The sequence below is a fragment of the Ziziphus jujuba genome, chromosome 10, assembly GCF_031755915.1.
Source record: "Ziziphus jujuba cultivar Dongzao chromosome 10, ASM3175591v1".
Lineage (NCBI taxonomy): Eukaryota > Viridiplantae > Streptophyta > Magnoliopsida > Rosales > Rhamnaceae > Ziziphus > Ziziphus jujuba.
In genome coordinates, this window is record NC_083388.1 from 23,258,192 (window position 1) to 23,273,725 (window position 15,534).

Consider the following 15,534-nt stretch of genomic DNA (forward strand, 5'->3'; position numbering starts at 1 on the left):
TTTGTATATACGAAGCAAAATAGATGCAAAAAAATTAATTTTAGTAGTTGAGCATATTTATTTATGCTATAAACATATAAATTCGAATTGTATAGAAAATGAATTTTAAATATTTTTTAATGTTCAAAAATAATATATATATATATATATATATATACACGAAACAAAATATATAATATGAAAAGAGAATAACATATATGTTTTCATGTTAACATATATTATAAAATTATAAATGTTCTTGAAAATATTTGAAGACTTCTCTTTTTTTAACTTTTTTTTTTTTTTGGCTTTACAATTACATATATGTTTTTATGTAGAAATATGTTTTTTTTCACTTTTTCATATACATACATAATATTTATATTAACCGTATACATGGTCTTTTATTATTTTATCGTATATATGTACAACAGATGTACGTAACAACTAGATTTGAAACCGCAGTTTTGAGAGCCGGTCGGCAGTACAGAAGAGGTACGGAAAGGAGAGAGGTAGATAAATAAAATAACTGATATTTTTGCCAAATAAAAAATAAATAAATCCCTAAAAAGAGGCTGAAAGGGAAGGATTTTCTCCGTCCAGCCAAAGAAATACTTGATCAAGAGGAGGCTGCCGATCATGTTTAAAGGGAAAAAGAGGGTCAAGCCGTCAAGGTAACTAGCATAACTGTTTATGTTTTTTTTTTTTGTTTTTTTTTTTTTAGCACGTTCATGGTTTAATTTGACTAATTTTCAGTACCGTACAGCCAAATAATTGCATGTTGGAGAGGCTGACGTTAGAGGGGAAAAAGTCGAAGAAGCTGAATGTGAGGGTCTAAAAGAGTTATAATGTTTAGTTCTGTTTTCTTCTTTTAAAAGTTTATCATGCGTGGTTCGATTTGGAGGGACGAATTCTCTCCGTCCAGCCAAATGAAAACAAGTTATGTTCAGTTCTCTTTTTTTTATAAAAAATTTATTTATTTCTTTTTCTTTTCTTTTTTTTTTTTCCAAATAAAATCTCCGTCTAAGAAGCTTGTTTTTGTTTTTGTTTTAAAAAAGTTTGTTTTTTTTTTTTCTTTAATCTGCTTTATGTTGGCAGTTTAACTTTTGATGGAAAAAGCAAAACTGAATTGAAAATGTACGTGTTAATTAGCAGGAAGAGGAAGACAGGTTACCGGGGGAAATTCTGGAATCAATTATGCATTGTTTGAAGATGAGAGAAGCAGCAAAAATGGGCTTGGTTTCTAAGCGTTGGCAAAAAGATATAGAATTCTTCACTTGAGATTGCACCTAGGTTGGCTTTTAATGTCGACAGGATAAGCGATTTGGAAAGACCGTGGCGATATAGAGATTTAGTAAACAAGAAGATGAAATGCAGTGAATGAAGTAGTGAAATTGCATAAGGCACCAACTCTGGATTATTTCTTATTAATTTCTTCCAATTTGAAATCAAAGGATTGTCATCATATACACGCATGGATGGATTTTGCTGCCAAAAAAACAGGTCAAAAAACTTTTTTTGGAACTTGATTCTGATATTGGTTATGATTTCGAATTATGGGCATGTATGAGCCCTGATTATTAAGGCGGTGAAGCTAGATATTTTCTCTGGGTGCCAACATCAAGTTATGTTTTCGTTGCATTTACTTTAAGTATGCTGTCTCGGTGGAGAAAATAATCCTTCAGCTTATGCCTTCTAGCTTTTGGAGACATAGAAGTCGTTGGGTGGACTATGAAGATAAATTTAATAATCAATATGACACAAGGGTGTGCCCAGCTACTGAAAACCCAAGTACACCAAGTGCATCCCAAGGTAGGTGTGATTATCAATTAATTTAGCTGTAAAAGTTTGATTATGAACATGTTGTGTTTCTATTATTTATGAATAGCATAGTTTGACTTTGGACATGTTTTGTTTCTATTATTTATGAATAGCATTGATTCAATATTACCCAAACAAAAAAAAAAAAAAGAAAAAAAAGAAAAAAAAAAAGAAAAAAAAAAAAGAGAATAGCTCTGATTCAAAATACTCCAAATCCTAGGGCAGATATTAATTTAGCTGTAAAAGTTTCATCATGGGTACGTTGTGTCTCTATTATTTGCCCATATATTGAATAGCATTGTCTCAATTATTATTGGCATGTTGTGTTCTATTATTATTTATGATGATGATGATGATGAATTCTAGTTGTTCTTATAAATACACTGGGTATTGAAAACTGTACTGGAATAAACAAGCAGCATAGCAAAAGAAAGATAGGTCTTTCATGCTAATTTATGGCTATACACATATAGTCATACACAGCATTTTAGTCATCCAGCAGAGAGAACTAGTGCCACACAAATTATAAGAAGTGAAGTTGTAACAATTTCTATTGCATGAACCAGATAGATTGATTTTGAAAGGACGCGACCAAAAACTTCAATCAAAAGTCATGTTTTCTGCTTCGTGCCTGATGGAATCAAAGAGTGGAGAAGATAGGTAACGTTCGCCAGCACTGGGGAAGACAGCCTGAAAGAACATAAATAGAAATGTCATTAGGAAAGAGTGTATATAGAATTTTTATGCGGATTGAAAGAAGGAAAAACCAGACTTACAACGATGAGTTTTACTGCATTTTCCGGCCTTTTCGCTAACTTAATTGCAGTGGCAGCTGCAGCCCCAGATGAAATCCCCACCTGCATAAGTTATCAACATCATGACTGGAAAATCCTGAAATATTGAGTGCTATAAAATCAATAGAACCATCAAGAGTGACTTCAAAAGCCAGACCAGAAGACCTTCTTTTAAGGCAAGCAGCTTAGCGGTTTCAATAGCTTCCTCACTTGATATCTGAAATGTTAAAAAATTATAGATGTTTTTCCATGGAAACAAAAATAGCAAAAAGAAATGCATTTCACATGTTAATTGATTATAGTAAATACCAAGTTAAACTGGACCTTAGTACTTACTTGAAATAGTTCATCAAGAATGCTAAAGTCTAGAACATCTGGTATGATACCAGCACCAAGTCCTTGGGTCAAATGCTTCCCTTTCGACATTTCCATGTGTTGTTATTGTGTATCCAGTTAGTGAACTCACTTTAGATTTGAAATTATGTACTACAATTTCTAGTCTCAAAAACAACCTATAGAAACAATCAAGTAAGCTGTTAAAACAATCAATTCTCCAAGAGCATTGCTACTTCCATATCTAATTACCATATCCTTCATTTTTAGGCCTTAAAGTTACAGCTAAACATACAGTTTTTTGCATTAAGTTAGCAATCCTGCCATGCCATGGTTTCACTTAGGCATTAAAGTACCAATAATAATTGCCGAGACCAGAAAACTTGGGGCTTTCTAATAAGCCTGATATCCATAAACTTCTAAAACTTCACCAAAAATTCCACAAACATACAAGATCCAAGAATGCAGAAATGAACAAGGTGAAAGAGGAAACTATAAAATGAAAGCAGACCAGCAACTCCACCACTCAAGACAGCACTTTCAACTGGCTCTATCCCATACACCTAGACATGAACAAAATGAATTACATTATTTGCACATTCAATAACTACTCTCTCTCTTCCCCACTCTCTATACCTACACTATCTGCACGCAGAAGCAAAATTGTCAACCTTGATATTTGGGTTTAGCTCCTTAAGGAATTTCCCTGCACCAGTTGCTGTCCCTCCTGTCCCTATCCCTGCAAGCAGGGCATCAACTTTCCCTCCTGAGTCTCCATATTTCCGGGCCAGTGGTTTCATAATGAATCTGCACAAGAAAATGACGAAAAAGTTCTATATGGATCCAACTATCCAGTCAACACCACAATCAATGCAGTATTACCTTGGATTGGCAGGATTTTCAAACTGCTGAAGCATATAACTGTTAGGTATATTATTTAGAAGCTCTTCAGCCTTCTCAAGACCACCTTTAAAGGCCTTGGCAGGATCTGTAAGGTACACCTCAGCTCCAAAAGCTCGGAGCACAATTCTTCTTTCGAGACTCATTGAAGCTGGCATGGTTAGTATAAGTTTGTATCCCTTGATTGCTGCAATGAATGCCAACCCAATTCCAGTGTTTCCACTAGTAGGCTCAATAGGACAGTCTTTAGAACACCATCATACAAGCACACAATCAAGGGAAGATTAACATTCCACGAAATGTACAATGCACAATACAATTATCATTGCATAATATATGCTTAATAGCTCATCTCTATTCACAGGGAATTTTAATTGCTAACCTTTCCTGGTATGATTAGACCTTTATTCTCCGCATCTTGAATCATACTGTAAGCGATCCAGCGTACCAAAACACCTTTATGTTATTTAACATCAAAGAAAAGATTCTAAACAAATGTTTCGATCTCATGTTAATCAAATGAGAAGAACATTTTGAAACATGGAAAAAGAAAACAACATACCTGTCTTTAACACTGGAGCACGGTTCCATCAACTCCAGCTTGGCGGCAATTTGGGCTACACAATCATCCACAACATTGTTGAGATATGCCATTGGTGCATTGCCAATCAACTAAACAAGACAAACAATAGAAAGAGAGCAGATTTGAGCCAAAAAGATACACTATAGATGAAGCAACATGAAAGGTGTATAAGCCATAAAGAGAAATTACTTAAGTAACATCCTTCTTGATAGCACTCTTATCCTCCTCCATGTTCTTGCTTCTCTAAAAAAAACTGCAAAAGAGCGAGAAAAAAACTTTTTGATGTTGAGTTTTGTCTTCCGAAAATTAGCAGCAAAGATAATTATGATGGGTAAAAGTAAAACCTTATGAAAGTTGACATGAAACTCAAAATCTCCAAACTCAAGATCAAAAACCATTCAGATAAAAAGAGCACGTGTAAGTAAAATTAAAAATGAGATTCAAACTTTTGCCAAAGAATATTTACCGCAATCAAAAATCTAATAATTACTAGAAAAGAAAATTAACCAAGCAACAATGGAAACATCAAAGTACCAAAAGCTCTAGAAAATGTTATGATGAAGAAAATATGGTTGTTTGGTAGCTCGAATGACCCACCGTCAAAAATTATAGTGGCGGACAAAGTTATTGACTGATCAATGTGAGAGTGAAGTATATGATTGAAAGCTTAGTAAAACCAAACAGATTGAACAAAGGAGCCAATAGATGATTATACACTAGCTTTAGATCGGGGAACTTGTAAAAAAGAATACTATAAGAGAACAAATAAGCTAAAACCCAGTATACATTTAGCAGCCGGGTCTGACCATTTGCTGTAGTTTATAATTTCAGTAAAGATTGCCTTTTTCCTCTGTTTTTGGTCAATGAAATTCCATCATCCTGATCATCATCAAAGAAAAAAGCTTTTCTCGGTGACTTTTGGTCTCTGCTTCCTACATTACCCTACCTATTTGCACTTCGATAGCATGTGGGCTTTTTCAAAGTATTCAAGTCATTAACAGTTCTATGATGAGGATTATGAGAAAAAAAAACCAAAAAAAAAAAAAAAAAAGAGTCCTGAATCCATAAGTTAAAAAAATTATGGATATCCGCACCATAGAGCTATTCAAGTCATACACACAATATAACAAATTTATGTAACAATTCGCCAAAAAAAAAAATTGTGTAACAGCACACGCCCTGTTTTGTAAAATCAAAATTGCAAGACAACTTCCAAAGGCAATCTATAAGAAAAGTGTAACCCATGAATATTTTTCAGGATTTTTGGTTTTATTTTAATTTGCTACCAGGGAATCTAAGGATAGACATCATAATAACATTCTGTCAAGAATTTTGTCAAAGTTTATTCGTTTACACCTCCATTTCTTAAAGCCTTGCATTTTCTGCAATTACTAGTGAAGTTTATCAAAAGAGATTAATGGCCTACTTGCTTCAACTCTACGATTTTATTTATTTATTTATTTTTATATGTTTCAGTTGCGATAGAGGAACAATGAATTTCAGAACTAACAGTCAAATAATGAGCAATTACAGAATTTGAGCTTTGTCAATAGGATATATATACCAAGAAATTAACTTTGTCACATACAAAATTTGTTTATTTTAAGGCATAAGCACTAGTTCCAATTCAAGCTCCCATTTCCATACAAAAATAGCGTTGTTTTGGCAGTTCAAGAACCATTGGCTGCTGAAAGCATACATATATATATATATATATATATATAGCAAAATACATTCAGTCGAAAGTCATGTTTTCTGCCTCATGCCTAATGGAATCGAACAATGCAGAAGACAGATAACGTTCTCCAAAACTTGGGAATACAACCTGCATGAGGGACAAAAAATGAATGGAAAATAATCAAACATAATATGTAGTGAACTACATAATTTCAGATTTTATGATTTAAACACAAGTGAATTACCAAAAAAAAAAAAAAAAAAAAAAAAAAAAAGAGTTAGCATCAAAGAGCAAATTGAGTTTGTGTCAATTAGAGGAAGAAAAGCAGACTTACAACAATGAGTTTTCCAGCATTTTCTGGCCTCTTTGCCAACTTAATTGCAGCAGCAGCGGCAGCACCAGATGAAATCCCTACCTGCAAAAGATATGCTTTCACAATTAGCATCAGAATTGGAAACTGTTAAATGCTAGCTATCACAGAAAAACCATACTCTTATTTTAACAAAAGCATAAGCATCAGAACATTTGTAGAATCCTTGAAAAATGATTAAAAATGCCATACCAGCAAACCTTCTTTCAGGGCAAGCTGCTTAGCAGTTTCAATAGCTTCCTCGCTTGATACCTGAAATTTTGCATAGGCATGTAAGCCAGTCATTAGAAGGAAATTCATTACCTGAATTAGCAGCTAATGATGATTAAGTTATTAATTTAATATGGAAACAGAATAGCAGCCATGTAAATAAAGTAGCAATTTATGTAACTATCAGTAGTATTTAATATAGTTGTTTAACATGCAATGGAATTGTTATAAAAATATTTGTAAGTTTGAATCTTTAAGAATTGCCGGTAATGCACTTTGGACCCTGAACCAAAATTGAATCAGCATTTTGTTTCTCGATGAAGCATCCAAAAATCAAAAAGCATAATCAATATTTATGATTGTCTATTTACATTTCCACACAGCAATCCACTCATTCATCCACGGTTAACCCATCATATATCATGGATAAGCTTTTTGGGTAAGTGAAAGAAAATATAACTAGAATGAAAGACCACTTTACTCGCATTTCTCATATATTCATGGAAAATTCCTTTACTCGCATATACCAGGAAAAAAAATAAAAATAAATAACTAAATAAAAGGCTTCAAAACTTAGTACCTGAATAACTTCATCAAGTAGGCCAACATCCAGAACAGCAGGTATGAAACCAGCACCAATTCCTTGGATCAGATGCTTCCCTATTCGACAAGAGAAGTCATTTGAATTCGCACATCAATCAGAAACACCAAAATATATATAGATGGAAGGAATTTGACCAGTTAAAGTGATGATGAAGACATGAGCATACATGCTTAAGCACAGTTAAAGAGATAGATTTACTAAAATCTGTGAACAACAAAACTTAATATGCTCTACTTCCATGTCTGAATTGTCATACCACCGTTCATGATTTGGACCATAGAGCTATAGATATATTATAACAACAATGAAGAAAATAGTACTAACTCACCAGGCTGTCCACCATTCAAGATTGCACTTTCAACCGGCTCTACCCCATACACCTAGACATAAAACAAAAACAAATTATATAATTTTTTATACATGATAAGTGCTCACTGTCTCTCCCTCCCTATCTCCTTTCCTTTTCCTTTTCCCTTCTCTTTTCTATATGTATCACACAGACATGCACAAAAGTGAACCTTGATTGCTGGGTTTTGCTCCTTTAGGAAGTTCCCAGCACCAGTTACTGTACCCCCAGTCCCTATCCCTGAAACCAGGGCATCGACTTTTCCTCCTGAGTCTCTCCATATTTCTGGGCCAGTGGTATCATAATGAATCTGCACAAACAATGAAAATAAATAAAAATCATAGTATTTCTAGAAATGTTGCAATTAATGAAAGATTACCTTTGGATTGGCAGGGTTTTCAAATTGCTGAAGCATATAACCGTTAGGTGTGTTAGCTAGCACCTCCTCAGCCTTATCTAGAACCCCTTTAAAGCCCTTAGCAGGATCTGTGAGGTACACCTCAGCTCCAAAAGCTCGAAGCACAATTCTTCTTTCAATACTCATTGAAGATGGCATGATTAGTTTAAGCTTATAGCCCTTGACTGCTGCAATGAATGCCAATCCAATGCCGGTGTTGCCACTGGTAGGCTCGATGAGGACAGTCTTTAAAGCCCCCATCAAATTGTTCAAGCCATGACCAGAACCAATGGAATGTGTTAGCTCAAACATTCAATAAATTATATTACATTTGTGGCAGCTGCCCTTGCTTAAACAAATTCTTAAGCCCAGAAACATGATAAAGAGAAAATAACATCATGAAATAGTCAAATAGATGAATGAAAAGTATACTGAAGTGACTAGGAGATGTAATGAAGCTAGTAAGTTTTAGCATGCATCTGTTGAAAACTTATGTTGGACAAAAATGAAGGTAGTAAGTTTTCGCATGCATCTATTGAAAACTTATGTTGGACAAAAGGCATGCAATTGGTAAAAGTGCAATACAACTGTAATGGTAAGGAAACTATAGGATGCAGTGGAGTGTAATAACTTCTTAATTTTTAAGCTGTGCAAAAATCTGCATGACCAACTAAATAATTATCCATAGACATGAGAAATCTTCATTACTAACCTTCCCCGGTGTGATAAGACCCTTATCCTCTGCGTCCTGAATCATACTGTGTGCAATCCTGCATTCCAAAGATTAAGACCTATGTGAGACAATCAATTAAAGGTGGTAACAGCGCAAAATGAATCTCATTATTGCTAAATTGCTCATAGTCAAGTTACCAAAAACTAAATGGTTAAACTGTAATGAAGTTGGTCTAACCATGCATATCAAGCCAACACATGCTTACACTATTGTACAAACAAAAATCAAAATGTATATGAAAATATGAAAGCAGGTATACCTGTCTTTAACACTAGAGCAGGGTTCCATCATCTCTAGCTTGGCAGCGATTCGGGCTAGACAACCATCCACAACATTATTGAGATACACTGTCGGCGTGTTTCCAATTAACTGCAAGCAAAATTATAATAGAAAAAGACAGTAAGCCAAAAGCAAAAAGATACAGAAGAGCTAAAGCAGCATGAAAGGTAAAAGTTCTTATAAAGTTAATCACTTCAGTAACATCTTTCTTGATTCTGTGCTTGTCCTCCATGTTACTTTTTTCAAAAAACTGCAAAAGGATAAAGAAGCAAAAGTGTAAGATGATGAACAACTATGGAAATGATCTGCCTTCTTATTTTCCACAGACAAAAATTGACCCTGTAAGGTCGCACCATTAAGAACAATTAAGAATTAATGTGGTTAGCCAAAAACTGGACAAAAACGGTATAGAACATTCTTAGTCAGTGTCATAAGTTTGATAAGTTTCAATTCTTCGCATACATAATCAGACATAAACTACTTTTTCTTGGGATGCAAAAACCAGGATGTGAGCAAATTCATAATACAATTTTGCAGTAGTACAAATTCCACTTAACTTCCAAGCGATTAGTTGAAAGCAAAAAACTGAACTGAAACAAGAGTACGCATATGTAATTTACTGCAGAAGTCCAAAAAGTTCGACGAAGAAAGCCAAACTTTCATCTTGTCAGAAACTAACCCATGTAGATTACAAGAAAGAAAAAGCAAAACCAATCCATTAAATATATGAAAATTCAAATTAAGAAAGACTTTTACAGAGACAATTTTTTCAAGATTTTGTAAACATATTCAAAATTTTGATAGCCAGAAGTTTATACCAGCTATCTTGGCATAAGCAGAACATTAAATTTGATTCAGAAGAAAAACATACACTAACTAGTACAGAACTGACCTTAGTCCAAAAGTTTAGACAGACCGCTAAGTACAGAATTGCAGATTCATACAAAAGTCAACCAAACCAAAGCAGAAAAAGAGATCAAAGCTGTAAATAATTTGAGTTCTAAATTGGGACGATCTGTAAATGCAAGTTTTTCCAATATACATCACCAAAAGTCATAGATCAGTGCGCTGCGTATGACGAAGAACCATTCAACATTTAAAGATGAAAGCAAATATATGTTAAATAGTCGACGGTTCTTAGTCAGAAATTTATTTTTTTTCTTTCAAGGAAAAAAAAAAAAAAAAAGATAATAAAAGACTAGTTGAAAGAAAGTTCCCAAAGGCATTTACTAAAACATTGAAAAGTCGAATATTGTAATAACACAAGTGATTGAGGATTTATAATAATAAAAAATCTTCCTTTTTTTCCATTTTCACTTATCCAAACTCCAAAGCCCAAAACTATTCAAAACTCAGTAATCGCACAAACAAAAGAATTAGAAAGAAAGCAAAAGCAAATAAAGTTCAAGTACCAGTAGTCCCCTGACAAAATCTTCTAGCACCAAAACAAACAAACAAGGAAAAAAAAGAAAAAAAAAAGGTCTACCAAAAAACTTAAAAGCAGCCAAAATTTTCACCACACCAGAAAAGACCCAAAAACATTATAATAACCTTATCTCACCTCTGCAAATAGATTAGAACAGATTTTTTTTGGTAATGAGATTAGAAACAGATTGGGCATGTGGGTCTGACATATATATATAGATACACACACACACGCAATTATGGTTTTATATAAAGATAAAGATGTCCTTTTCTGGTGGATTTTTGTGTGACTGGCCTCCATCTTCCTCAACCTTTCCGCTTTACAGCGGTTACCACGATAAGACTTTGGCTTCTTGCTCTTGCACAGGGTTACTACTGGGATTTAGAAAAAACAAAACAATAAATAAATAATTTCTGTGTTCTTAAATTTTGTTACCATATCTTCTTCAACCATTTTTGAGAGGAATAAAAGAAGTGTTCCAATAACAATAAAACAAAACAAATATGAAAATAAAAAACGTCAAAATAAAATAAACAAAACATAATCGCCTTGTGCTTTTCAAGTCAAAATGTGAAATGTCACGAATGAAAATTTCCAAAAAGAAGGTCGTGAGCAGCATTAACTTGCATTTTCCACTACTGGGAGAAGAGTCAATAAACTAAACCAAACAAAAATTTACCATCATAGAAAAATAAATAAATAAGATGACTCGGATGATTGGCACTTGTCAGTTTGGCAACAACTACTTCCAACGCGTGGTCTGAAAAGAAATTACAAAAAATCCAAAATAGAAAACACTATGTCCACTAATAATTAAATAAAAAGTATATTGCTCTTGAAATATCCATATTTTATAATATGTCTGGAAAAAGCAACATTAAGAAGGCAGCAAAACAATATTTGCTTCTCCATTGAAGTTCATAAAATTTTCTTCTTCTGTCATTTTGTTTGTTCTGGCATTCAATAATCACACTAATATTCGTAATATTAAATAAAAACAAAATAAAAATTCAACGCGTGCACATAATAAAGTTATGAAATATCATTTTTCTTAACGGAAGAAATATCTGTTAAATGACAAAATATATGCTTTTCCATTGAAGTTCATAAAATTTTATTCTTCTGTCATTTTGTTTGTTCTGGCATTCAATAATCACACTAATATTCATATATTAAATAAAAACAAAATAAAAATTCAATGCGTGCACATAATAAAGTTATGAAATGTCATTTTTCTTAACGGAAGAAATATCTATTAAATGACAAAATATATGCTTTTCCATTGAAGTTCATAAAATTTTCTTCTTCTGTCTTTTTGTTTGTTCTGGCATTCAATAATCACACTAATATTCATATGTTAAATAAAAACAAAATAAATATTCAACGCGTGCACACAATAAAGTTATGAAATATCATTTTTCTTAACGGAAGAAATATTTATTAAATGACAAAACATTTTTTAACGTTTATAAAGATTTGGAAAGATTTGCATCTTAAACACCACATGTCTAACTCGAAATCATCTGCCAAAATACATATATGTATGTCTAACTCGAAATATAATATCATCAAAAGCCACGATAGATCGCTGAAATGTGCTACTCAATCACATGCCGCTAGCATGGGGCAAAGAAATCTGATAACGCTGATTTTGCATAATGCTAAAAGATACTACTAAGTACGTAACTAATCTGTGTTAATGTTACAGACTTATAGCTAGCTGTATATACAATGTACTAAGTACGTACTAATCCGTATTAATGTTATAGGCATATAGCTAGCTATAAATACAATGTATGAAATCGAAGAAATGTTGGGAAATAAATTTGACATTTTTTTTTTCTTTTCTTTTTCAGATTCAGAAGGATTCCAAAACTTCTAAGAAGAAGCAAAACATCTGTATGAATCTTGTATCATGTTGGTATTTCAGAATCATTTACGTTGGTCAGAATAAGTACTCCATGCCTATGTAATGTTTATGTTAGGCAGTACATACATAGAAGGTATAGAGTAATGCTGCAGTGGTTTTAATGCAGGTTAAAATCTATTGCCATAGTTGACCTTGACTGACGAAGACACACACTAACAAAAAAAATAAAATAAAATTCGCGGTTGTTATAAGATTGACTTGGTTGATATTATCCTTACAACAGTATACCTATGAAATGATTAAAAAACAATTAAATAAAAAAAAAATCATGGTCCTGGACAATTGGTTGGACTTGGACAAACAGTGTTAGGAGGCTCACGACTCATGACTCATCTAATGCGGGCATCTTTCTTAGTTTCTTTCATAAAGTATGCATGAATGAGATTGATTAACCAGGTAGCATTCCCATATTACAAATTTTTAAAAGTATATTCGATGCAATTTTTTTTTTTTTTTTTTGGGGGGTAAATTGTAACTATTCTTAGCACTTCTTATAAATAATAATTTCTAATAAAATTTCGTGTGGCAAGCGTCAACATTATGATGGATAGAGTAGAGCCCAAATAAAAAATATCTTAGGTTTAGTTGTTAGAGGTATATAAAAAATAAATAAATAAACAAAAACGGCCCACTTGAAAACTTTTTTCTCATCAAGTTTGCTGACCCATGGAGCCCATTTTTAATTTCTTTACTAAGATTACGGAAGATTTGTTCTGAATGCACCTTATAAAAAACTACATACACCGTTTGCGAACCCCCACTGGCGTGACACAATGCTTGTATAATAGCTGAAAATGATAATGATAATGATAGAACCAAACGCTGCATCGGTAGATCTAATGATCTATAACATAGAAACCCATGACAAACAAATTGGGATTTGATTACGATCTGTTTCTGTGACTTAATTCCAGCTACTTAAACCATTTAGCAGCTTTAAAAGTGCTCGCAAAAATCCCAAAGCGTCAAGACCCATAAAAGGCAGAAAGTCCCACATTGTTTTGGAACTGAAGATGCTAAAAGAGGTGGATGTATATAAGAGAAACAAGGACCAACCGTGAAACATACTTACCTGGACGGGGTCAATGGGTGATCAAGTAGACCCATGGCCTAGGTTGGTGACCTCCATTGCACTTCGGAGGGGTGCCCGCCTATGGTCTCCTCAAAGTAGGAGAGCCAACGTCATAATTTGTGGCAGTGGGGGCTTGCGTTCGCGCAGCCCCTGTCCAATTCGAGTTTCAATTTTTCTTGTGTAATAATTAATTCCAACGGAACAAGGTGGCAACTGTTCGATTCTGATTTCAATTTTCTTTGTTACATATTTAATTCAAATAGAACAATTTGACTACTGTTTTCAGTTGTAGATTTCTTGGTCATGTTAATCTTTTTGGCTTATTCTTCCAGTGATAGACCATGTTAATGATCTGACTTTGAAGGCTATTTAGGGCACTTAAATATATTTCTGATGACTTTGAAGCCGATTTAGGGCCCTTATTTATCTGAAAAGTTAAAATATATTTGAGTAACAGTGAGAGTATTTGGGATAATTTTGTTTTTGCTAGAATAATATAAAGGAGGTCAGAATTGTTAGTTGAAGAAGACATGTATATGAAAGCAGGGGGTGGGTGATGTTATGTTTTGCAAAGGCAAATGAAAAATGTCCCACATTGGGAAAAGACCAAGAAGAGTGTGGATAAGAAGCAATAAATAGAAGAAGAAGGACTACGTAAAAACTTACATACCTGGACGGGGTCAATGGGTGATCAAGAAGGCCCATGGCCTAGGCAGGTGGCTTCCATTGCACTTTGGAGGTGCACCCGCCTAACATCTCCCTTCTGTGGAGACTGTACGTCATAATTTGTGGTAGCGGGGGCTGTGTTCGCGCGGCCCCTCTTAATCCATGTACTTAATTTATTTTTTAACCAGCTCATTTTTTATTCATTTGAAAATTTTTAAATAAATAATTAATGTAAGTGACAAATTTTTTATTTTTTTGTTCAATTGGTATAATTATTTTGCAAAATTCGGTGTCCAATCGATTGAATTTATCATATGGTTAAATACTTGGTTATGGTGATGCTACTCAAATTTGAAATATAATTTGGGATTCAACCTTAGGCCTCCATAAAGAGGAAGAAAGAGAGCTTTCCATAGTTCAATATTTGCATCACTGCCTCAAAGTTCCCACCCAATGTTTACCAAAAAAAGGAAAAAGGAGTCCCACCCCCATCCCTCTTAAATTATACTGTTTCTTATATTTTGTTATTTTCACTTGATATAAAATGAAACTCCTTGTATGCCAAAAAGTGATTCAATATGAGAAAGGAACTTATTGTACATGTAAGATTTGTGTTCTAATAGCCATACGTCTTGGAAGGAAAAATGCAGCTTTATCTGAGTTGGGTGGTCCTAAATCCTTGGAGATTCTGGTACTTATTTCTACTTATCTCTAAACAGGTGTTATCTTTGAAGTAGTACACGTGGATGTATGTCTTTTTTTTTTTTTTGAAGTTCATCAAGCCACATCTTTTATGCCAAACAAGGCAGTTTTGTACTTGCAAATTTGTAGCCCTAGGAATCCTGTTTCCAACAAAACTTCACATATAAGTGCCAATCAACTACGGCTCTTATTCTCATTTCATGTGAAAAATTCCACCGTACACAACTTCTCCAATATAAGTTTCCCTTTAATGGCTTCTACAATTTGAAAAGTTTGGAGGGCTTGATATTATTGATACAGAGATTGAGTAATGAATAAATACTTTTTATGTAGTGAACTCAGCAGCAATCTTCTCGGTACAAACTTGCAAATCATATGAATTTTCCCATCAAATAGAAGAGGACTTTTTACATAGAGGGGTTTTATCAGATAAGATTAACAGCAAGAGAACATATAATCTCTAGCGGCCTAAACAACTACAAATTCTGTTGTACTTTACAGAGAAAATACCAAATTACCAAATTCATGGTGTGAATCATACCATTCATTCAAAAAAAATAAATAAATAAAATAAATAAATAAATAAGGTCCAAATCATACCCAGCCGGTATAAGACTAGATCTCTATTTATTCAAATAATAATAATAAAAGACATATCTTGATGGATCATTACAAAACAAACAATAATATCCCACATCACCCTTACGCTAG

General features: G+C 33.5%; 2 protein-coding genes, 2 long non-coding RNA genes and 2 other non-coding genes across 14 annotated transcripts in view; 4 read left to right on the forward strand and 2 right to left on the reverse strand.

The window, feature by feature from the left end:
- Positions 1-326: 326 nt before the first annotated feature.
- On the forward strand, positions 327-1,886 carry LOC107412260 (uncharacterized). Of its 2 annotated transcripts, none has more exons than XR_003054817.3 (3): positions 327-653; positions 736-918; positions 1,135-1,886. It is a non-coding gene; the product is annotated as an uncharacterized LOC107412260 (long non-coding RNA). The 2 variants fall into 2 exon arrangements; XR_003054816.3 differs by having other exon boundaries at positions 343-653; positions 746-918.
- Positions 1,887-2,221: 335 nt separating this feature from the next.
- LOC107412275 (cysteine synthase-like) lies at positions 2,222-5,801 on the reverse strand. Of its 2 annotated transcripts, XM_025070653.3 has the most exons (8): positions 4,600-5,801; positions 4,390-4,499; positions 4,210-4,283; positions 3,810-4,071; positions 3,599-3,734; positions 2,752-2,811; positions 2,577-2,657; positions 2,222-2,490 (listed from the first exon to the last, which is right to left on the reverse strand). In XM_025070653.3, exons 4-8 carry the CDS (start codon positions 3,983-3,985, stop codon positions 2,401-2,403), a joined length of 543 nt encoding a protein of 180 aa, XP_024926421.2. In that variant the 5' UTR covers positions 3,986-4,071; positions 4,210-4,283; positions 4,390-4,499; positions 4,600-5,801; the 3' UTR covers positions 2,222-2,400. The 2 variants fall into 2 exon arrangements, with proteins under 2 accessions (XP_024926421.2, XP_048324177.1); XM_048468220.2 differs by lacking the exons at positions 2,222-2,490; positions 2,577-2,657; positions 2,752-2,811 and adding an exon at positions 3,300-3,490.
- A 144-nt stretch (positions 5,802-5,945) lies between these two features.
- LOC107412265 (cysteine synthase) overlaps positions 5,946-15,534 on the reverse strand; it is a 113,574-nt gene continuing 103,985 nt past the window's right edge. Inside the window, exons 1-11 of one of the 7 annotated variants that reach the window (XM_048468215.2) lie at positions 11,133-11,279; positions 9,221-9,277; positions 9,008-9,117; positions 8,728-8,785; positions 7,998-8,261; positions 7,791-7,928; positions 7,601-7,652; positions 7,249-7,328; positions 6,651-6,710; positions 6,423-6,503; positions 5,946-6,235 (exon numbers count right to left, since the gene is read on the reverse strand). In XM_048468215.2, coding sequence (XP_048324172.1) covers positions 6,146-6,235; positions 6,423-6,503; positions 6,651-6,710; positions 7,249-7,328; positions 7,601-7,652; positions 7,791-7,928; positions 7,998-8,261; positions 8,728-8,785; positions 9,008-9,117; positions 9,221-9,277; positions 11,133-11,138 — 996 coding nt within the window. In that variant the 5' untranslated portion in view covers positions 11,139-11,279 and the 3' untranslated portion in view covers positions 5,946-6,145. Of the gene's footprint in view, positions 6,236-6,422; positions 6,504-6,650; positions 6,711-7,247; positions 7,372-7,481; positions 7,653-7,790; positions 7,929-7,997; positions 8,262-8,727; positions 8,786-9,007; positions 9,118-9,220; positions 9,278-9,919; positions 10,386-10,439; positions 10,462-10,588; positions 10,820-11,132; positions 11,280-15,534 lie in introns of those variants that run through there. The other 6 variants (XM_016019999.4, XM_016020002.4, XM_016020000.4 and 3 more) reach the window with 6 other exon arrangements.
- LOC125420885 (uncharacterized) lies at positions 11,463-12,594 on the forward strand. Its single transcript, XR_007239162.2, has 2 exons — positions 11,463-12,131; positions 12,310-12,594. It is a non-coding gene; the product is annotated as an uncharacterized LOC125420885 (long non-coding RNA).
- On the forward strand, positions 13,448-13,609 carry LOC112490809 (U1 spliceosomal RNA). Its single transcript, XR_003055004.1, has one exon. It is a non-coding gene; the product is annotated as a U1 spliceosomal RNA (small nuclear RNA).
- Positions 14,118-14,276, forward strand: LOC112490783 (U1 spliceosomal RNA). The gene has a single exon (XR_003054982.1). It is a non-coding gene; the product is annotated as a U1 spliceosomal RNA (small nuclear RNA).

Bases quoted from the DNA above. Each gene is read 5' to 3' on its own strand.
- LOC107412275 (XM_025070653.3), bottom strand. From the start codon at position 3,985: ATGCCAGCTTCAATGAGTCTCGAAAGAAGAATTGTGCTCCGAGCTTTT. The intron at 3,735-3,809 runs GTAATACTGCAT...TTTCTTGTGCAG, and splicing joins GAAAATCCTGCCAATCCAAG to ATTCATTATGAAACCACTGG. The intron at 2,491-2,576 runs GTAAGTCTGGTT...ATGTTCTTTCAG, and splicing joins ATGCAGTAAAACTCATCGTT to GCTGTCTTCCCCAGTGCTGG.